General features: G+C 41.9%; 1 protein-coding gene across 1 annotated transcript in view; it reads left to right on the top strand.

Annotated features, from left to right (window-relative positions):
• Positions 1 to 6,852, top strand: part of UBE3C (ubiquitin protein ligase E3C) — a 168,544-nt gene extending 161,692 nt beyond the window's left edge. Inside the window, exon 23 of the mRNA XM_084621594.1 lies at positions 4,949 to 6,852. Within this exon, the coding sequence (XP_084477720.1) occupies positions 4,949 to 5,119 (171 nt within the window). The 3' untranslated portion in view covers positions 5,120 to 6,852. The remainder of the gene's footprint in view (positions 1 to 4,948) is intronic.
• The last annotated feature ends 16,630 nt before the right edge of the window (positions 6,853 to 23,482 follow it).

Below are 23,482 nucleotides of genomic sequence, written 5' to 3'. Positions count from 1 at the left end.
CGTGCTTGGAAGACTTCGTAAGGCGAGCCTACACTTAATTGTACCTAAGATTTCTGCAAATAATTTCTTAGTTGCAAATAAATCAAAGACCTCTTTCTGCATGCTACTGTATTTTAAATTTTCCTGTTTCACTGTTTCTGTGGAACCAGATATTTGCAGAATATAGCGTGTGAACAATAACACAGCTAGCTATTCCCCTCCCCCCCCCATGCTGGGCTTTAAGACCTTATGTTTTCTACAGTATGGCCATGATTTATTTATTTATTTATTTTTGCCATACCCATTTGGGAGTGCTTTTAGGGCAACCTAGGGAACATAAAAATAGCCATACTGTGTCATATCAATGGTCCCAGTAGCCTGTCACTGGCAGTGGCTGGGTCATATGCATCTGAGGAAACAAACAGAACAGGGCAATTTCAAGTGATCTGTCCTCTGTCGCCCAGTCCCAGCTTCTGGCAGTTGGAGGTCGAGAGACAGCTGGAGCATGGGGTTGCGTCCCTGACTGTCTTGGCTAGTAGCCATTAATGGACCTTTCCTCCATGAACTTACTTAATTCTTTTTTTTTGAACCCAGTTATACTTTTGGCCTTCACAATATTCCATGGCACGATTTTCACAGGTTGACTATGTGTTGTATGAAGAAGTACTTCCTTTTGTTTTTTTTAAACCTGCTGCCTTTTAATTTCATTGGGTGACTACTGATTCTTGTGTTATGTGAAAGGATAAATAACACTTCCTTATGCACTTTCTCTGTACCATTCGTGTTTTATAGACCTCTGTCATATCGCCCCTCCTTAGTTGTCTCTTTTCTAAGATGAATATTCCCATCTTTTTAATCTCTCTTCATACTGAATCTGTTCTATACCCCTGATCCTTTTTGTTGCCCTTCTCTGCATCTTTTCCTATTCTCATATATCTTTTTTGAGACGAGGTGACAAGAACTCCATGCAGTATTCAAGGTGTGGGTGTACTGTGGATTTATACAGTGGCATTATGATAGTTACTATCTGATTACCTATCCCTTTCCGAATGGTTCCCGATGTTTTTTTAGCTTTTTTGAGTGCCACTGCACATTTAACAGATGTTTTAGAGAACTGTCCACAATGTCTCCAAGATCTCTTTCTTGAGTGGCTAAATTAACAGTTAATTTAGACCCCATCATTTTGTATGTATAGTTGGGATTATTTTTTCCAGTGTGCATTACTTTGCTTTAATCAACATTGAATTTCGTCTGCCATGTAGTCACCCAGGTTAGTGAGATCCCTTTGTAATTCTTCATAGTCAGCTTTGGACTTAACTGTCCTGAGTAAATTTGTACCATCTGCAAATTGTGTCAGCTCACTGTTCATCCCCTTTTCTGGATCATTTATGAATAGGCTGAATAGCACAAGTCCCAGTACAGATCCTGGGGGAACCCTGCTTTTTACCTCTCTCCATTGTGAAAATTGACCATTTGTTCCTACCCTTTCTTTCCTATCTTTTAACCAGTTACTTATCCATGAGAAGACCTTCCCTTTTATCCCATGACTGCTTAGTTTCCTTAAGAGCCTTTGGTGAGGGACCTTCTTAAAGGTTTTCTGAAAGTCCAAGCATGCTATATCAATTGGATCACCCTCGTCCACATACTACTTGACTCCTTCAGAGAATTATAATAGATTGGTGAGGCATGATTTCACTGTACAAAAGCCATGTTGACTCTTCCCAACATATCATGTTTATGTATGTGTCTGAAAATTTTGTTCTTTACTATAGTTTCAACCCGTTTGCCTGGTACTGAAGTTAGGTTTACCTGCCTGTAATTGCCAGGATCACCTCTGGAACCTTTTTAAACAATAGACCTTGCGTTAACTATCTGCCAGTCATCTGGCACAGAGGCTGATTTAAGTGATAAGTTACAAACCACAGATAGTAGTTCTGCAATTTCATATTGAAGTTCCTTCAGAACTCTTGGATGAGTACCATCTGGTCCTGGTGACTTACTGTTTAATTTATCCTTTTGTTCCAAAACCTCTGCTAGTGATACAGTAACTCCTCACTTAATGTCGTCCCGGTTAATGTTGTTACGTTGCTGATCTATTAGAGAACATGCTCGTTTAAAGTTGTGCAGTGCTCCTTTATAATGTTGTTTGGCAGCTGGCTGCTTTGTCCTCTGCTTGTAGGAAGAGCAGCCGTTGGAGCAAGCGGGTGGGGGCTTGGAACCAGGGTGGACCGGCAGCCCCCCTATCAGCTCCCTTAGTTCCCTGTGCGGCAGCCACCCAGCAGGTTATCAACTGTCAGGCAGTTCAGCTGTCCCTGCCCTCTGCCTTGGAGCGGCTCCCAGGAGCCTCCTGCTTGCTGTTCAGGGAGTCGGGGGGGAGAGGGAAGGGTGCTAATGTCAGGGTGTCCTCCCTCCCCCCGCTCTTGTACCTCATCTCCACAGAGCAGGGGGGGACATGACAGGGCTCAGGATGGAGGGAGCTTGTTGGCAGCAGCTGCTGTCTCAACTTGCTGATCTACTTAAAAAGGCACTGTACTTAGAGTGGGGTCAACGTACTTAAAGGCAATGTGTGTGTGTGTGTCTCTGTCTCTCTCTCTCTCACACACACATGGTGTGTGTCTGTCTGTCTCTGTTTCACACACACATACATGGCACTTTGGAAAGTGGTGCGCTCCAGTGGGATAGCGTGAGTTCATCATCACTGTTCAGTTTCTGCATGGAATGTTTGCAGCCACTGCCGTGCATCTGTTGTGTCCCCTCCCTCCGTTTGTGCTGCCTTGTAGAGTGTGAGGCTACGTTAACAACAATGAGTTAACCCCTGAGGTCTCAGCCAGCTGCTAGTTCATCATTTAGCAATAAGGTATTCCCTGGGAAATATCTCACCCTCCGACTCCACCACCTCAGCCAAGCTTCACAATCATCATTGCTGTGTACAGTATTAAATTGTTTGTTTAAAACTTATACTGTGTATGTGTGTGTGTGTATATATAAAAATGTCTTTTGTCTTGCAAAAAAAAAATTCCCTGGAACCTAACCCCACCCCTCATTTACATTAATTCTTATGGGGAAATTGGACTCGCTTAGCATCATTTCGCTTGAAGTAGCATTTTTCAGGACATCACTACAAGGTTAAGCGAGGAGTTATTGTACCTCAGTGTAGGCCAGTTCCTCAGATTTGTCACCTATAAAATATGGCTCTGGTGTGAGAATCTCCTCCGTATCCTCTAGAGCAGGGGTTCCCAAACTTGGTTCGTGGCTTGCTCAGGGTAAGCCCCTGGCGGGCTGGGCGTCCGCAGGTACGTCGCTCACAGCTCCCAGTGGCTGCGGTTCACCGTTCCCAGCCAATGGGAGCTGCGGGAAGTGGCGCGGGCCGGGAGCAGGAAGTGTGGGAACCCCTGCTCTAGAGCGAAAAGCAGTGTAGAGAATTCAGTTAGCTTTGTCACAAGAGCCTTGTCGTCTTTGGGGTTCCTTCAGCGCCTCAACTGTCTGGTGGCCCCCCCGACTGTTTGGCAGGCTTCCGGCTGCTGCTGCAGTTTAAAAAAAAAGTTGCTGTTAGTTTTTGTGTCCTTGTCATTTTCTCTTCACGTTCTTCTTTGGCCTGTCTAATTATATTTTTACTCTTACGAGAGTTTATGCTCCCTTCTATTTTCCTCACTAGGATTTGACTTCCAGTTTTTAAAGGATGCCTTTTTGCCCCTTATCTCCTCTTTAACTCTGTTGTTTAGGCAAACCTCTTACTGTTTGGTTTTTTTAATTATTATTTGGGGTTTACATTTAATTTAAACATCTATTATGGTGTTCTAAACAAGTTTCCATGTAGGTTGCAGGTATTTCCCTCTTGTGACTGTTCCTTTTAATTTCCATTTAACTAACTTCCTCATTTTTGTGTAGTTCCCCTTTTTGAAGTTAAATGCTACTGTGGTGGGTTTCTTTGGCATTTTCCCCCTACAAGTGTGTTAAATTTAATTACGTTATCATCATTATTATGAGCGCTTCAGCGATATTCACCTCTTGGACTAGATCCTGTGCGCCACTTAAGACTAAATCAAGAATTGCCTCTCCCCTTGTGGGTTCCAGGACGAGCTGCTCCAAGAAGTAGTCATTTAATGTGTCTGGAAATTTTATTTCTGCGTCCCTTCCTGACGTGACATATACTGACTGGGTACGGGGATAATTGAAATCCCCCGTTATTATTGCGTTTTCTGTCTTAATAGCCTCTCTAATCTCCCTGAGCATTTCACAGTCACCAGTACCATCCTGGTCAGGCGGTCAATAGAATATTCTTACTGCTATACTCTTATTGTTCAAGCATGGAATTTCTATCCATAAAGATTCCATGGTACAGTTTTATTTATTTAAGATTTTTACTTTATTTGACTCTACTTTCTTTCACCTATAGGGCCGCTCTTTCCACAAATGCAAATCTGTTCTGTCATCCCTATATATTTTGTACCCTTACCATATCCGATTGATTATCCTCATTCCACCAAGTTTTTGTGATGCCTATTATATCAATATCCTTATTTAATGCCAAACACTCTAGTTTGTCCACCTTCGTATTTAGACTTCTAATATTTGTATATAAGACCTTAAACATGTGGTCAGTATTCAGTTGCTTGCCTTCATGTTATATTTAAAAAGGACTTTTTTACATTTGACTGACCTCACAGCTCCTACCTGTACTTTACCAACTTCATTCCAATCCTCTTAACTAGGATATAGAGTTCCCCCTTTAATAAATTCATCCCTAATGGATGTCACTGCCTGAACCTTGTGCTCCTCCGCACCTGTTGGCTTTCCCTCAGCCCTTTGTTTAAAAAATCCTCTCTGACCTTTTTAAACCTTTGCAAGTGCCATTGAAACAGACTTAAATTCTAATTGCTCCTTGCCTAGAAGTTTATGTGGATTGTCATGGAATTATTTTTTAGCCTGTGTGTGTATCTTAATTTTTTCCTATTTTTGTATTTTCCAGGAGTTGTATCCCGCATTTTGCATTCACAATGGAGGATCGGACCTAGACAGGCTACCCACTGCCAGTACCTGCATGAACTTGCTGAAGCTTCCTGAGTTTTATGATGAAAACCTCATGCGGAGCAAACTTCTTTACGCCATTGAATGTGCTGCTGGATTTGAGCTGAGCTGAGTTGAACTGAGGTTTAAACAGAAGCTCTGCAGAGGAACTAACCAGTGCCTACTCCATAAGCAGCACCTGTACCCAAGCTGATGAAGGGAACTCAGTCTAGGTTTCTGCAGCTCTCATTTCTTATCAAATACCCTCAAATAGGTTTCATTTTTAAACACATGATTTGTTAGTTAAGTGTCATTAAACTTACATTGGCACTGCTTTATTATGACTCAAAATAATGAATGCTGTGTGCAGTGTGGTTGGGGTTTGTGTTTATGCCAAGCAAGAGCACATTTAACGAACAGTGACATCTCTGTGAAATTAACCAAAGATGAAGCTTTGGCTTTGTGCTGTTCAAATATAAATAATTCTACAAGCTGGCAATAAAATTGTGTGTAGTGCAGCACGTTGGGATAAGACAGGTCTTAACATCCTGTTATAAATCTTTAGAGGGAAGTAGATGTTTGCACATATCCCAGAACTGAGAGATAGAAAATGCTTGTTACTGATAACCCCAAATCTTGTTTACAAACCTTAGTTGTTGCAATTAAAACAGAATGGATTTGTTTTAAACTACCATCTCTTGAGATGGCAGGCACTGAGAGATAACATTGATATTTTATTTGTGCTTTCTGAAATATCTTCAAGAAATTGGATTTGCATGATTATTTTTAAGTTCTACCTTTGGCCGTGTCATGATCAGCTGGACATTGTCGTAAACAGATATGACTATCCATGCTTTTCTCTGTTCTGTTTCTGTCTCTCCTTTGCGCCTGTAAAGATTTTTTTTTAATGTATCAAACTCCTATGGCATACACAGTACATACAGTAGTCATGACTTTGGAAAAAAATATACTTGTAACAACTATTAAAAGTATTTCAACCAAAGCATCAGGCTTTATCTTTTATATCTGAAGCCTGCAGTGTTCACATTCCTTCTCTCTATCATTTCTCTTCATCTTAAGTACCATGTATGTGCTGTAGAAACTTGTCTTAATTCATTATTTTTGTGACTAAGCAGCTTTTGCATCCATCTGGCTGTTAGCAGTTCTGCTCAGACAAGTAGGTGAGAAGATGTTGCTTAACATAATTTGATTGCCAAGGGAAAAATTGGATTCATATGAAAGGAATCAGTTCTCTAATAACAGGTACATCACTGAGTCAAGGTTTGTGTTCACATTTAAATTTGCATTCAATTAAAAAAAATTAATTATAAGTCAAACTATAAGATGCGTAAACATGTGCATCCTTTCTGGTTTTTAATAATAACTAATAAAAAAATCAGAATTTACAGACAGACTCCGGTTCATCTCTTATGCTAAAACTATTTTGCTGTCACTGGAAGCTCCGTTGGGTTTCGTATTTAATAAGCAGTAACCAGCAATATACTTTTAAATGTGGAGAAACTGAGTGGTTTTAAGGTGTTTACTAGTATCGGTATAAAATGTATAATTTCCTAATTTAGGTAATAAATGAAGTGTTAAAATACTATTTGTAGTCTTGATGTACAGAAATAAAATAATTGTTTTCTTTTTGGTTTTGCTTTAGGCTGTTTTATTTGTTAAATGTTACAAACCCAACATATTCTTTACTTACAAATTGGTTTCTTGTATATTTTTCTACATAAATTATGGAACAGAAGACTGAAAAGAGGTCAGTGATAGTATTACTGCCTCCTCTTAAAAGCAAAACCTGAGCATTTCCTTTAGATAACATTATTTATTTTCCAACCCACGACTTAAAATATTTTGAAAATATTTCTCAATTGAATTAATTTGCTACAATTTGATAGTGTCATGTTTGTATGTTGTAAAATGCAAATTAAATTTTTTATATTAAATATTCACATTTCCAAGATTGTGTTGGAGTCATGCCACATAACAATGGTTGGTAATATGTACATTTTGTTATTTTATAAAGAGACCTAACACACACCCATTCCTAGACATTGACACGAGTACTGGTGGAACAGAGTATGGGTAGGCAGGAGATTACAGGAAAAGGAACAGTATACTTTATAGATGTGAGTATATAAATATAAATATAAAAATAAATTGTTGCAGGGAATGTGACTACAAGCTTTGTAGACCATTAAGAAATATTTCACATAATCAGTTCCTTCTGTAGATTTGGTATTTAATCCTCAGTCATTTTGTTTTTTATACTTTTCTACGCATGAAGGGTGAAATCCTGAACCTGCTCCAGACTTTCCTTAAAGTTAAAATTTGCTTAAATGGGAGCAAAATTTGGTCCATGCTCCCATTTGTCTCAATGGGAATTTCACCGTTGATTTCAGTTGGATCAAAATTTGAACCAGGGTCTGTATGTAAAAAGGCAGAATACATCCACAGTCCTGTTAAGGAAAAAGAAAAGGAGTACTTGTGGCACCTTAGAGACTAACCAATTTAGTGGAAACGGTATGCATCCAGTGAAGTGAGCTGTAGCTCACGAAAGCTCATGCTCAAGTAAATTGGTTAGTCTCTAAGGTGCCACAAGTACTCCTTTTCTTTTTGCGAATACAGACTAACACGGCTGTTACTCTGAGTCCTGTTAAGGGTATCCCATGTAACCCTTCTACCAGTTGGAGTCAGCATCAAGGGCCAGGCCCAATATCTAGGGGTTCCTTTTCAACAATACAACACAGAAGCAGCTCGAGCCCCCACCAAGTAATCTGGGAAAATTAAACTCCACCCCCTAAAACAAGAACAACAAGTCTGGTGGCACCTTAAAGACTAACAGATTTATTTGAGCATAAGCTTTCATGGGTAAAAACCCCACTTCTTCAGATGCATGGAGAAGTGGGGTTTTTACCCACAAAAACTTATGCTCTAATAAATGTGTTAGTCTTTAAGGTGCCACCGGACTCGTTGTTTTTGTGGATACAGACTAACATGGCTACCCCCTGATACTTGACACCACCCCCTAGACACCTCTGGAGGCAATACTTCCCCACTCGCAAGCACAGAGTCCAAGTGTAGAAAACAAACTTTGAATAAAAGGAGGGAAGTAACTTGGCATTATTTTGGGAAAATGCCACAAGCAGGATTCATAAATATAAAACCATAAGCAAAAGACCCACCCCAGAGTATGTTGAGCAGTGTCCTTTTGCCTCAGGTTCTTAAGTCCAGCAACCAAAGGCTCCTTTTACATGCCCCTCCCTCCACCACTTCCCACTCACAGTTGTCCTTGGTCAGTGAAGACCCAGAGTTCAGAGGTGCATCTGCATGAGCTCTGACCCCTCTCCAGCAGGGGGAGAGAGGGGCATCTTGGTTGCTGTGCTGTCTGGGCACTTGCTCTGGCATCATCTGCCCTGCTGGCCTCTCACCTCCACGCTCCACACCCTCAGGGATGTCGTAAGAGCCCACCACGTAACACAGCTCTCAGTGATCGTAGTGCTGTGATTTCAGCTGTTAGTGGGGAAGCCTCACAAATAGTGCAGACTGGGCAGTCTCTTGCATCACACACACTGTCCCAAAGCAGGCCTAATGCTTAGGCCTGGCTATCCATGATTTCAGCTCTATTGGTGTGCAACAAGACTCTGGAGAGAGGAAGAGTCAAATAGACAGGGCACACACCACCAGGTACAAGTACCTGTCCCCCCCCGTCTCTCAGCTTCCGTGGGCTTTGGTACCTATGCCCCTGCCTACCAAGTGCAATTCAGTTGAGGGTGAGTCCCTCAATCCAGGTATGCCAAGCACAGTTCTGCTGCCCTTGATTCACACAACAAAGATACCAACCCTTTAGTACCTCTGCCCCAACAGCAATGTGACTTTTTTCCAACACCAGCCAAAAGTGATCATTTGGGGAAAACAGCCCCATCATGCTGAGCGCCTCGGCACGGTGGGTGTGCCCATGCAAACAAGGTTGGCTCCTGAAGTCCCCTTCCTCAGCTCATCACTAGATGTCAGGGGAGAGCTCATTCAGACCCTGCTTACACCCATAATTAAAATAAAATTTGTTTACTGGTGCTGTTGGCAGTGGTCTGGACAATTTTTCAGCATCTCTTAAAGCAAATCTAATATCAGCTTCCTAATACGAACCACAAAAGGGTTTGGAATTCACAGTGAGCATGTTGGGAAGTACAATGAGCTAATGCTGAATTTTAGTCTGTTTAAACCCAAAAACTATTTGTAAAATGTTAGTGGGCAGCTGTGAACTTTTCCTACAGGGTGAAAAATGATACAACACTTGGACAAAACAGGAAAATTGTTTTTCTTGGGTCATTATTGTGAGAAGTGAAATAACGTTTGTTCTGTACTTAATTATAATTATACAAAATAAATGTAGGTGTATACCTAAATCTGTGTGAGTAATAGCCCTGACATGTAAAAGCGTGTGTTAATATTTTTCTGTTTTCTATGACAACTTGCCTCTAATTGAAGGAGAAGCAGCAATGATTATGATGTGTAGACACAGAGCAGGATAGCTGTATTTTTAGTTACCTTAGATTTTGAGAATAAAGCAATTTTGACTTTTCTTGAAAGTTTTCAGCAACATTTTTCTTTCGTTTTTGGAGTAAATCTGGTCACTTTCAAAACACATGAAATTTTCCAAGATAAAGTTATATGAGACTAAAACAGGGCTTCATAATGTGGAGGTTATTTGTACCGTATAATGAGTAGAGGCTGCTACATCTCCATGATTCTCTGATCCTGTGACAGAATTGCCCACCTCTAGCATGAAACCTGCAACCTTATTCTCAAGCTCAAAATTTCCCAAGCACACCATCAGTCAAACTGTGCCTTGTAGGCTTCGTTTTCTTTGCGTATCTTTGAAAAACCAGCCTAAACATCAATGATCCCCTTTTTAAACAGTTTATCCTATGCCATTGGGAAGAACAAAACCCTCCTTCAGTGAATGGAAGCATGAGAGAGAGAGAGCACTCGTAGAGAATGTTACCCTTTGAAGAAGCAAGCACAGGAATGAATTCTCCTCACAGAACTTCTTCAAGAAGTTCTATTTTAGCTCTTAAGAAGATATGCCTTTGAAGTGTAAGTTTGTCTGTCTGTTTCTTTTCCTTCATGCTCTTCTTGCTATTCTCTTAACTTAGAATCCACTGCTTCACAATATTCATTAATAGGTTCCATGTGGTATGCTAGTTAGAGAATGGTTTTCAAGAGCTCGTCAAATTTGTTTTGGTTTTTTTACCCTGCAGAGGCCATCGCCTGCCAGCAAAAATGTAGCTACCGGCAAGAGTTTTCAAGAATTGATCTTGAGCCGTTTCAGAACCTTGCTGAAATTAGTGTGTGTTACGGACATAGCACCATGAGCCCGCAAACTCTTATATGCATGCTTAACACTCTGCTAGCTGAGTAGCCCCATTGAAGCCAGTGAGACGACTTCCATGCATAGTGATAAGTATGTGTGTATTTGCAGTATCTATAATCTCATGACAGAGCCAGCAGAAGCTTGAATTTTAAGCCAGGGTTTCCCTGTGGCTCTTTGATCCTGCCACTGCTTCCCAGATTATTGTATGAACCACTGGGGCAGAGATGGGGAGTGTTGTTTTTAAACTATCATGTAATGTTAGATGTTTAGATTTCCTATTAAGCCAAATTCAATCCTGGTGTGAATTCTGTTGGCTCAACTGTCCCTAGTAGCTGGTGTCAGGACTGCCTGTTATAACATCTGAGAGTGAAAAAGAGAAGAAGCTGTTTTAGAAGAAATGTTTCGGTGAGCCACTGAACAAATGGTAACAACATTACAGGGTCATACCGGAACTCGATCACTGGCCACACTGTGGAAGTGATAAGGACAGTTGAAGATATTCAGAGGATTAGCTGATTTCTAAACATTTTTAAAGCAATTTTTTCAGTTTCAAAATTTCCTGCCTTATGGGGTATTCAGTTGCTATAAAATGTGTTTGATTTTTTTCTTTATTTTTGCTATGATTCAATAACTGTTTCCATTTTTATCAGAACTAATCTGTATCCCTTGCTGCCATTCTCCCAATTCCTTAGACAAAATTATCTCTCGTTATCTCAGTGAAATGTCACCTGCAACACTAGTGACTTCCCTGTAAGAGTCACACATTACTTCTGGAAAATGTGTGGAAATCTGTTCAGACAATAAATCTGCTGTCTCTGCAGCATAGAGGGGAAAAATAGATCATTTTCATAAGAATATGAGGAGGCATTTCACTGGCTGGCATCCATTCCACCCATCTGAATGAGGCCTTCTGTTGGTTATTTATTTAGCAGGACATAATCAAAGAATTCACTGAAACTTAAACTGTGTGGGTCTCCACAGATGTTTTGCACAAATGCTTTAACTAAACTGAATGTTTATCATGTTTGATCTTGGCTCCTATGCAGATTATACATGGAAACTTGCAAAATCAGTATGCCTAGCATAATAGGGCCCCAATCGTTGATTGGGGCTCCTTAGGACTGTAATAAGAACAAACCATCCTCATGAATTATGGGGCTACGATGGAAAATAAAACGGTGTAAATACCCCACACAGCACAGTTTCATCTGCTGGCGAGGCTCTAGCCTCAAATCCTTTTCCCTAAATTTTATTATGGCAGAGGCCCATCTGTGGAACAGGAAACCTGTTTATTCTGGGTCTCTTAATCCTTGTACCTTTAAGGATAACTACAGTGATCACCTTTAATATATTATTAATGCGAAACTGTATTCTTAAAAAAACAAACAAAAAAAACTCACAGAAATTTTCAAAAAGCTTTTTAGAATTACCTGCATCTCTTTCGGTATCTCCTGTGTGATTGTGAATGGTGCTGGTATTTCACAGAGAAGTGCCATTTTGTTGCTTTTCCTAGGATAGAATATGGACAAATGACTGGAGGAGAATTGTGTGGGTTTCTAGGATGGGATTTTTTTGTAATATACATATGGGGCAGAGATCCAGTACTTTTAGCACTTTCAGTTAATCTGCAGTGAAACACCAATATCCTGCCCATTTAAAGGAAAAGTGAAGAGCAGGACAGGAACCAATGGGAGCCCAGTCATGAACTGAGAATACTGCTGTGCTACTGAAATTCCGCTCTTAACTGGAGCAGCTCCTTCCAATAGTGGCTACTATTCTTTCCGACCTGTCACAGGTCAGCTAACCTAACCACCAATTCCATAAAGGTGACCAAAAACAAATAACTGAACATAAGAACAGCCATACTGGGTCAGACCAAAGGTCCATCTAGCTCAGTATCCTGGCTTCCGACAGTGGCCAATGCCAGGTGCCCCAGAGGGAATGAACAGAACAGGTAATCATCAAGTGATCCATCCCCTGTCACCCATTCCCAGCTTCTGGCAAACGGAGGCTAGGGACACCATCCCTGCTCATCCTGGCTAATAGCCATTGATGGACCGATCCTCCAGGAACTTATCTAGTTCTTTTTGAACTGTTATAGTCTTGGCCTACACAACATCCTCTGGCAAGGAGTTCCACAGGTTGACTGTGTGTTGTGTGAAAAAATGCTTCTGTTTGTTTGTTTTAAACCTGCTGCCTATTAATTTCATTTGGTGACCCCTAGTTCTTGTGTTATGAGAGAGGGTAAATAACACTTCCTTATTTACTTTCTCCACACCAGTCATGATTTTATAGACCTCCATCATATCCCCACTTAGTCATCTCTTTTCCAAGCTGAAAAGCCCGAGTCTTAATAATCACTCTTCATATGGAAGTTGTTCCATACCCCTAATCATTTTTGTTGTCCTTTTTTGAACTTTTTCCAAATCCAATATATGTTTTTTGAGATGGGGTGACCACATCTGTATTCAAGATGTGGGCATACCATGGATTTCTGTAGCGGCAATATGATATTTTCTGTCTCATTGTCTATCCCTTCCTTAATGATTCCCAACGTTCTGTTTGGTTTTTTGATTGCCGCTGCACATTGAGTGGATGTTTTCAGAGAACAATCCACAATGACTCCAAGAGCTCTTTCTTGAGTGGTAACACCTAATTTAGACCCCATCATTTTATATGTATAGTTGGGATTGTTTTCCAATGTGCATTACTTTGCATTCATCAACATTTAATTTCATCTGCCATTTTGTTACCGAGTCACCCGGTTTTATGAGATCCTTTTGTAGCTCTTCTCAGTCTGCCTGGGACTTAACTATCTTGAGCAGTTTTGTATCATCTGCAAATTTTGCCACCTCACTGTTTACCCCTTTTTCCAGATCATTTATGAATATGTTGAATAGGACTGGTCCCAGAACAGACCCCTGGGGGACACCACTATTTACTGCTCTCCATTCTGAAAACTGAACATTTATTCCTACCCTTTGTTTCCAATCTTTTAACTAGTTACCAATCCATGACAGGACCTTCCCTCTTATCCCATTAACAGCTTACTTTGCTTAAGAGCCTTTGGTAAGGGACCTTGTCAAAGGCTTTCTGAAAATCTAAGTATACTATATCCACTGGTTCCCCATTGTCCACATGCTTGTTGACCCCCCTCAAAGAATTCTAGTAGATTGGCGAGGCATGATTTCCATTTACAAAAACCCATGTTGATTCTTCCTCAACAAATTATGTTCATCTATGTATCTGACCATTTTGTTCTTTACTGAAACCAAAAATGTTCTAAAAATGCAGGGCTAGTTTCCTCAGTTGCTGTAACTGGACATCATTGATGAAGTTCTGTCCATTTACACAAGCTGAGGATCTGACCCTCTGAGTGAGAACAAATGTCAGATTAAGGGATAACCATGGTGATTTGACTAACCTCTTACTACTGGAGAATCCTGGTCATTTTCAAGCATTGCTAGGGCTCAGGGTTGATGCAGGAGGCAAAGTGCTGCAGAGACAGTTTGTAAATACTCCATGTAATACTACCAATTGATCAAAAACTATACAAAATTAACTAATATCTGGTGTGGGCCTATGGATAAGAAAGCAAATCATAGATCAAGTTAATGAAAGTGGAATGTTCAGCATAATTGCTGATGAAGCTCTGAACGCAACTAATAAGGAACCTCTGCCAGATCTGTGGATAATCCATAGCAGCAATTCTCAGACTGGTCCATAGACAAGGTATGATCAGTGGAGTCCCTGCTGGTGCTCCATGAAAAACTCCCAGGACACATGGAGTTGGCTGTTCTTGCTTGAGTTGCGTCAACAAACATCCATTCAATCTAGGCTATTAGGCCCAGATCCTCAAAGGTATTTAGATTCCTAACTTCCATAGATTTCACTATGCATTGTTGTTGTAGCAATGGAAATTAGGAGCCCAAATACTTTTGAGGATCTGGGCCTGAATTACAAATCGGAGTCTGGATGTATGTAAAGGCAGCCGGATTCAAGAGAAGTTGCTGGGCAGCATGTATTAATACAGTTCTGATGAAAAATTGTAGAGAAGCTCAGGAGACTATGATGAAAGCTGCTTATTTCTTCTTTTTTCTTTTTGTGCTTTAAATATTTCTGTTAAGAGTCTGTTTGGAGTCTGAAATGTTCAGTGTACTGCCAATATTTCAGATCTAATTGTTTCTGATAAGCTATCAACAAGAAGTTAATGGTAGTGTTTAATTAAATGGTATTTTCCAGAATTGCTTTGCTGGTTGTACTATATTTAACTTTAAGAACAGTCTTTGATGCATCTCCTATCCTTTTGCTAATTCCAAAAATAACTGCTATCTGTAAATAGAAAAACTAGATGCATTAAGCAGCAGGCACAGCATGCAAGAAAGGCCATAATCATTACTATGTCAGGAGTACTATATTAATGTCTCTAATGTAGCCTTTTCCCAACATTTCTACAAGTCTGTTGGGTTTATCCATATCTGACCTTCATATATCATAAAAATTAATCCAGAAAGCTGGGAACTATGTGAGTGGCTTATACTTCATGGAATGATGCCACGTTATTTTCACGATAGAGTAACACCCATCATTTTAAGTGCTGACATCAGGTGAAAAAGTTAGACCCAAGTACCAAATTTTTTTATCCTACAGTACTAGGGATTTATTTCTTATGACTAAAGGCTATTTTCACCTGATACATGGAGGAGTAACTTCTTCTTTCAAAAGGATGCTCCTTTCTTGACTGTTATAGGTACCAGCTGAGTACCCCCCACCCCAGCCCTCACTAGACTGCTGTTAAAGAACCCAGCCACTGGGGCCCCAGGTGTTTTAAGAGTCCACAGCTTTACTGGAGCCCAGCTACTGCCTCAGTCTTGGGATCCCTAGGTGCACAGCCAGGATGCAGATCCTCTGTCTGAGAGTTGGAACTCACCTTCCCTTTGGAGTCCTTGGGGACCAGCTGTGTTCAGGGAAGTAAGCCGTGCTCCCCTCGTCTCAGCTGGCAGTGGCACCTACCTGTTGGCTTGCTTCTCCCTTCTCTTGAGCTGAAGAAAAATGGCCCCTAAAAAGAGCAGCTCCTGCCCTTTTATAACTTTCAGTACCTGCTGTGAGCTGACTAGAGACCCCTGCCAGCTGATTTCGTGCCCCTGAAAGTTCTCCTGGTTGGGAACCAGTCTACTGTTTAGAGCTATTCCTTTTCAGTAGGACGGCACTTTGTCAACAAACATCTTTCGTTGTTCTTTTGCTACAAGCCTTTGGAATTTCAGTCCAAAATGGAGGCCAATAGCTAGCAGAGAAGGCAAAGCGGCATATGTGGCTGGTGAAAATATTCTTGGGGGTGCTAAGCCCAGCCCACACTCCCGCTGAAGCAGTGGCTCCTGTCCCAGGGGGCTGGACCACATGCCCCATTCCAGCCAGCTGGCTCTCACCCATCTCAGATTTGGAGGAGCCAGTGACAGTATCATTTGTGCATGTCCACACACACATGAGCTCCCCGTCCCCAACCATCCCTCTTCCTGTCCCCAGCACCACTGGCTGTGGGGCTTTGCCCAGTGAGCTTGGCATGCCCACGTGTGGCTCAGAAAATAAAGCAGAAGTAGATTTAAAGGGGCTAAGCCCCCTCCGCCACCTGTGCAAAGAGGTTGCACATTCAAACTGGAGTTTGTGGCTTGGTAAAGTTACATACAGAGCATTCAATCTCAGACAGAATTCATAAATTGTACAGCCAGACTCCCAGGTTGTCACAGTCGCATCCTCTGATGGCTCTGTCATCTTGTTCAGATTCAGGTAAAAGATGTGGCAGAAGCCTTGTTTGGTCAGCTACTCCTTCAATCTGGACTCAGTCTACCAGTGGTTGGAGGGAGCCTCCATGATAGATAAATATACAGAGTGCCTGGATGTTGAAAGAGCTTCCCACCCCTCTGGACACCTGTCTGGTTGTACTCCCTCAGGCCCTAGACCACTACAGCAAGCCTCCTCTGGATAGGGAAAGGAGACGTGGACATTCTTCAGGCCCCTTGGACTGCTCCGTCCCTTCTAGGGCGGGCTTCCTAATATGATATGAAGGGGACTTTCCAGAACCTATAACTTTCCTGTTCTATCTTACCAGGCTTACTAATCCCCAAAGTGAGCCATCCCAAAAGTCTAAGGTTCTCCCAGCTGCCAACAAGCCTGAGAAAGTCTCCCCATCCCAGATATCTGGACCAACAGCTGGACCCATGGAGCAATTCAATGGTGTGGTGACTTGGAAGACTCCAAAACTCACAGACATAAGTGACCAATAGAAGCCTAGAATGCCTACAGTGGGTTGGGTATCCTTTTGAAGGGGATTTCCCCCCCCCCCCAACACAAGTACTAGGCAAGGAGAAACTGTGCGCTCCAGTTTCAATATCCTCTCTAGTTTCTGAATACCATTGGCTCCTTCTTGGCGACTGCATCAAACACAAATTTAATGATTTTTGCCTATAAATCTTTCCATAGCTTAGCCGTGCCTTACATATCAGCTCTTATATGTTGTTAAACTGCTGACGACAGCCTCTTCTCTGCCAAATATGCCAGTCTTCCTATGAAATCTAAGTTTAGCACTCACAACCAATTAGGGTTTGTGCCCGGATTTTTAACAGTCTGCCCTGAGGTTGATATTTACGCTCTTGCATGTGAGTCGGGAGAATTACAAATATAAATAAACACAAATATTTAATTATAAAGAAAAGGAGACAAGGAGAGATCTTAGGGTTCCTAACTCAGTTCAGACACCCATAATTTACAGGGGGGTTTTCTCCAATCTTCAATATCAAGAAGTGTCATTCCTAAGAAAAAAATTGATTCAAACTAGGAAAAAGACTCTGTGTTGGAAAATTCTGTCTCAGCACATTGAGAGACTGCTGATTCTGCATATGCCATACTGTAAATGCTAAATTACGTAGAGCTGGAGCAGAACAGAGGAAAATTCTCTTCTCTATAGGTTTTTATACAATGCTCATCACCATAGTATCTGAGGGCCTTTTAATACAGCATTAAACAACATGACTAACATCTGTCACATGGCGTTTGTTCTCTCGTCCTCTCCCCAAAGGGAGAAGTGTGTGCAGTGGTTTTGTTATGTACAGTTTGATTTTTATTGTTATTAAATAAATATACCTGTTCAGGCTCACAACCAGAAGTTTCCTAAAGAGAGGGCCTAGTGAGAGGACCCATTTTCAAAAGGGTACCTGGCCCAGAGTGAAGATGGTGGGGTATAGCTTGGCTTGCTGTATGATTTGCAGAGGGCAGAGCCAGCCACAGGCAGGTCTGCAGGCACAGAAGGAAGTGCTGGGATGTGCTGAGCCTGAGTCCCCCATTCCAGGGCAGGTTGCAGTGTAGAAAGCGCAAGGGAAGGTAACGTGCAGCTCCATGGGCCCTCAAGCACCCCCACTCTTCATGGAAAGCCCCAGTATCTGGGCTGTAGCCCCATACCTGTTGCTACCCACCCCAGGGCAGGGAGCTCAGGAAGGTCCTGGGGACTCCCCTCCCAGCCTACAGCAGTGGGAGTCTGGCAGAGGGTCCCGCATTGGGCAGGAATGCGAGTGCCCGAGCCTCTTATCTCCTGTGCAGGCAGTGGAACCTGGTCACAGGGCTACCCTGTGTTGCTGTCTCAGGCATGACCAGGATGGGAGGGAGTGACTGCTGGGTCCCTGCACAGAGCCAGACTACAGCAATGTAATATACCCAGGGCATGAAACCTTAAGTACTTAGGAAACTCCAACTAGTACATAACCTGATGCTCCCCTGTGCTGTTGCTACATGTTTATGTTGGAGAAGACAGTTCAAAAGAATGCGCCTTGCGCTTGGAGCGGAAAGTGGTGAGGTATGTGATGGCCCTTAGTTCTTGGGGGAGCTCATGTCAAGTCTCAGACCAACCCCAGAGAAAGTTCTGTCTACTGGACAACAACTCCTATTGTTGAGAGTTCTATTGTGCCAGAGGAACAAACTTGTCAACCATGGTCTTCGTTCCAGAGCATCAGGTATCCTAGACCCAGGTCATGGAGCACTTTGAAGATAAGGACTGAGACCCTGAGCTTGATCTAAAATTCCATAAGAAGCCATTGTAGAGAATGGAGGACAAGAGTGATATACTCATGGTAGCCTGTGTTGCTGAGGAGAGGCACTGAAGTGTTTTGTACTAGTTGGAGTTTCCGAAGTGTTTAAGATTTCATGCCCTGGTATATTACACTGCTGTAGTCCAGCTGATGAAAGACGATGAAGGCATGAATAACTAAAGTCATGTCTTCATCTGCCAGGATGGGAGAGAGTCTCCTAGACAACCAGAGATGATAAAAAGCATTATGTGCAGCCATTGTAATGTGACAGTTCAGCATCAGCAAGGAATCCCAGAGTACTCCTAGACTATGGATTGAACTGATCAATTGTGGATGTGAACCATCAGTCAAAGGAGACTATATCATAGCTGCAAACACCTCAAAATATTCTTCTCTGTCCATCAGTTTCATCTCTTTTTGCTCAGGCTAAGCTTCAGCCCGCTGTTCTGCATCCATGAGCTGATCTCATCCAAGCACTGGCCATCTTGGTGGTAGTGGTATGGTTGTATGTAGTGAAGGATCATTACAGCTGTGTACCATCTGCGTGTTGCTGGCTCTTGAGTCCTTGTCATCTGACCAGTTCACCTAGTGGTTGCATGTAGATGTTAAAAAGGACTGGAGAGAGAATTAATACTTTTGGGGGGGGCCTCTTTCTGGTTGTATCTACACAAATAATGAAGCTACTGCAGGAACACTGATTGCATGAAATTACTGGTAGCCTTGACAGTCCTCCTAGCAGTTCAGGTCACCCACACAGAAAAGCTGATGTTGAAGGAGCCATATTTGCACCCTCATGCAACCATCTTCCAGATATACCAGCACATAATGAGATTGTTGAATAACCTCACTCATATTGCTCAGCACTTCTTCCTTGGAGTGAAAAATCTGGCAGTTTCCAAAATGTCAGTCACCAAAATGTCAGGCATACATCGTGCTAAAGGTTTAAATATCATGTCCCAATTTTATAAAGGAGAAAAACACCCACCAGGATCTGTATTGGCTGTGGCCCAGCATGGGTCATGCTGCAGTCATTTTCCTTACTTGCTGTATACCTGATGTGTGATTATCTCATAACCATGTACCCTGTTGTGTGGTAATACTACACACAGAGCCAATGTATATTTCAACAGTTTCCAAATTGAAGCAAAAAGTAAATAACTCAGAACACGCCATATTTCATTTTACTTTTATTGGGCAAATCCTGCATAAGGAGACAAATAGGTTAGAAACGCCATGAGTCCATTGAACTAAGAAATGGACAGCAGGCAATAGAGACCATGGAACCAATTCCATAAAGGTGGGATTGTGGGTGAGCTGGAGTGGAGTATTTACATAGCCCTACTATCCACAAACACCACAAGTTGGGGACCGTGGGCCAGGTGCCCCTCTCACACTCTGTAGTAAACACTGTAGCTCGGGTATGTCCTAGCTACTACAGAATGGAACTGAGGATTCAGTTCTTCAGCCTTATGCCTTTTGAGGGCCTTTGTAGGAACCGAGAGCTCACTTCCTCAGGTTGGACGTGCGTTGACACAGCACTTACCAGCACATAGCATCACCTTTTTCCTGCTTTTCATAAAAACTATGGCGCTTCTGCATCAACTTCCTTCTAAAAGCATGAGCTATCCCTAATCCACTACCTATGGCTGTGATGGGATGGGCAGGCCCAACGCTGGCACCAAGGAAGTTAATGAGGCAATCACATTTTCCCTCCCCCAGCACTGTTACTGCATGAAAAAGATGTACAAACAATGGGGAACTGACAGGGATACTATATACAAAGTGCTGTCAAATGCACTAAGTAAATAAACTGGAAAAAATAGAGAAAACCAATTTATTTTCTCTAATCTCTTTCAATCATCATCATCTCAGTACCATGTGTAATAGTAATAGGTAAAAAATGTTCAGAGAGATGTGAGATTTTTAAATTGATGGTGACCTTTTAATCAAGAATCTTAAGAAAGTTACTATGTTAGCATGATACAACAAACCCTAACTGGTTAAGCTACACTTTAGCAATTTACTATTTCATTAGTTTGTTTCTATACTTTTGCCCATTTGCTTACATTTTCTAACTATTTGTGGCCTCAGGGATAAAGCACTAGATTGGGATTTAGGTGAGCTGGATTCTGTCACTGGCCTGCTGGGTGACCTTGGAAAAAACACTATAACCACCCTCTGCTTCAGTTTCCCCACATGTAAAAGAGAAATAATGATATTTAGTACTTTTGTAAAGTGCTTAGTAATCTACAGACGAAAAGCGCTATATAGGAGCTAGGGAATATTAAATTATTACAAAAGCACTGGAATTCCAGTGGACAAATGTAAGTATCACTACCACATTTGTATGCAGTTGTGTTGTAGCCATTCTCAGTCCCAAGATATTAGAGAAGCAAGGTGGGTGAAGTAATATGTTTTATTGGAGCAACTTCAGTCGGTGAGACAAGCTTTCAAGCTTACAAAGAGCTCTTTTTCAGGTCTGGGAAACAGTACTCAAGAATGTCACAGCTAAATAAAAGCTAGAACAGCAGCCTTCCCCCTTTCTCCCCACCCCTCCACTCCTTTATTTCACTCCTATGACTGGAGGGTGTTAATGGGCCACTTCACTTTGAATGGTCCCTTGAAGTATGTGTTAACTACTTACTCCTGGGGGAATTCTGCACCACTGTGCATGCGCAGAATTCATGTCTCCTGCAGAATTTTATTTTTTTCTGCAGAAAATACATTCTGCCCCAGAAGTACTGCAGTTCCACCTTTTACCCAGCAGAGACCACTGTGGTGCCAGAACAGCCAACAGCATGAACGCAGCAGGCTGTTCTGGGGTCACAGTGGCCCCTGGTGGGAAAAAGGCAGAACTGCAGCACTTCTGGGGCAGAATGTATTTGCTGTGGGGAAAAAAAATTCTGTGTGCATGCACTGACACAGAATCCCTCCAGGAGTTCATCACAGCACCCTGCCTGCAGAGCCAGGTTCGGACAGAATGGGGCACATGGTGGGGAGGTCAGAATGGCCGGTGGGGGGGAAAGACTGGGGCATGGGCTCAGGAGCTAGTGAGGTGACAGCGTTGAGCCAGGAGCTGAATAGGAGTGGAGGGGCATGGCCACATGGGGAGGAGGCTGCAGGGATCCATCAAGATTGGGGGATAGTGCAGGGATAGTGGCAGATGTGCCTGACTGAATGGGAGAGGCCTGGGATCAGCCAGGATCTCCCTAACAATACTGCCTCTCCCCCACAAAAAAAACTTGTTCCATACTTCTCCTCTCCCACCCACACCCAACAACCCTCCTGGTTCACTCCAGGCTCCTTCCCTCTCCCTCAGTTTCTCCATTACCCTTGACACTCCCAAACCTTTGCACCGCTTCTGATGGGTGCAGAAAATACAGTTCTGTATTTTAATTTAAATGACTTACTCAAAATTCTATATTAATATGCCTAATAATGAATCTATATGCCAAAAAAAAGCTTTTTTGGGGTCTGTATTGTTACAGACATACTTGCTGACAGATATTTTGAAATAAATTACCAAAATAATTGAAACTGGCATGATCATATTGTGTTATTTTGACAAATAAAATATGCAGAATTTTGCAGAATTTTAAAATATCATCACAGAATTTTTAGAATTTTGGTGCAGAATTCCCCCAGGAGTAACTACTTATGCTAAATAATCGGTTCCACCAGTGACATTCTGAGGCCAGGACTACAGTACAGACCTATATCAGCATCATTACATTGCTCAGGGGTGTGAAAAATCCACATGCCTGAGCAACATAGTTACACTGACCTAATCCCCCATGTAGACAGTGCTGTTAATGTGAGAGTTTCTCCAGCTCCTTCCTCTCGGGGAGGTGGATTATCTATGCTGATAGAAGAAGCTTTCCTATTGGCATAGGAGGGTCTTCACTTAAGTGCTACAGTGGCACAGATGCAGCGCTTTAAGTGTAGAGCTGCTTTCAGTAAGTTTCCCAAAGCTGAAGAAGAGCTCCGTGTAAACTCAAAACTCGTCTCTCTCACCAACAGAAGTTGATCCAATAAAAGATATTATCTCACCCACCTTGTCTCTCTAACACAGTTGGTATCGTTGGCAGCCTCAATAGAAACACCAAGGACCGAATGGACGTAAAAAGAGCTGTGCTTTTGACGGCACTAGTTCCCTCTCAGACAGTGTTGAGATTAATTTTTTTCCTGCTGTCTGTGCTCTTCTTATTTGGTGAATAGACAGAGGACTTTATGTTCCAGAGCTGTCAAAGCACTGGACTCTGATAAAATCTGGCATAACAATTAAAAGAAATGAATTAATGTACTTTCTCTACTGACGCTGGGATTTTCTAAAAGGATTAAGGGAGTTAATAGTCCCCATAGAAATTCACTGCACAGTGGGCATCTAACTCTGTTTGGCCCCTTTGAAAGCCCGCACCTGACTCTATAAAAACTTCTGGAGAGGGAAATAACTGATCTTGGTCTCAGATCAGACCATGCTGGTCTGGGGTTTGCCTCGAGAATTTACAGTGAGCAGTATCCTCTGAAACCAGCAAGCACAATAGCTAGAAAGAATTAATCTTTTGTGAACAAGAAACAATGCTCAGAATGATAATGTCACAAGTTACACACTCAGATATGATGGTGATAAGGACCACATAAGAACCGGGATAGACAGTAGTTCAAAAACCATAAATCATGCCTCTAAAAAATTTTGACTGGTTTAAAAATTAAGAGATTTAAAAAAAAATTTGGGGTTCTTTTCATTTGCCTTCCAGTTTCTGAGACTTCAGGTTCACCTTTTCAAGCTTTTCCTCACAACTTTCAGGGATCACATCAGAAGAAAGAAAAAGAAAAACACTAACAGGTGTGAGACTTGCAATAAAATTATGTGAAGTATCAACCATGAGTTAGATAGACAGCAGGCTCTTACAGTTTAAATCAGAGATTTCATAGATCCCAAGACCAGTGCAACCACTGTGATCATCTAGTCTGCTCTTCTGTATTACATAGATTCTGGAACTTCTCCAAAATAATTCCTAGAGCATATCTTTTTGAA

Source organism: Lepidochelys olivacea (assembly GCF_965140295.1).
Source record: "Lepidochelys olivacea isolate rLepOli2 genome assembly, chromosome: 2".
In the NCBI taxonomy this organism is placed as follows: Eukaryota; Metazoa; Chordata; order Testudines; family Cheloniidae; genus Lepidochelys; species Lepidochelys olivacea.
Note: the sequence above shows the minus strand (reverse complement) of the source record. Positions and strands in the feature narration are given on the sequence as shown.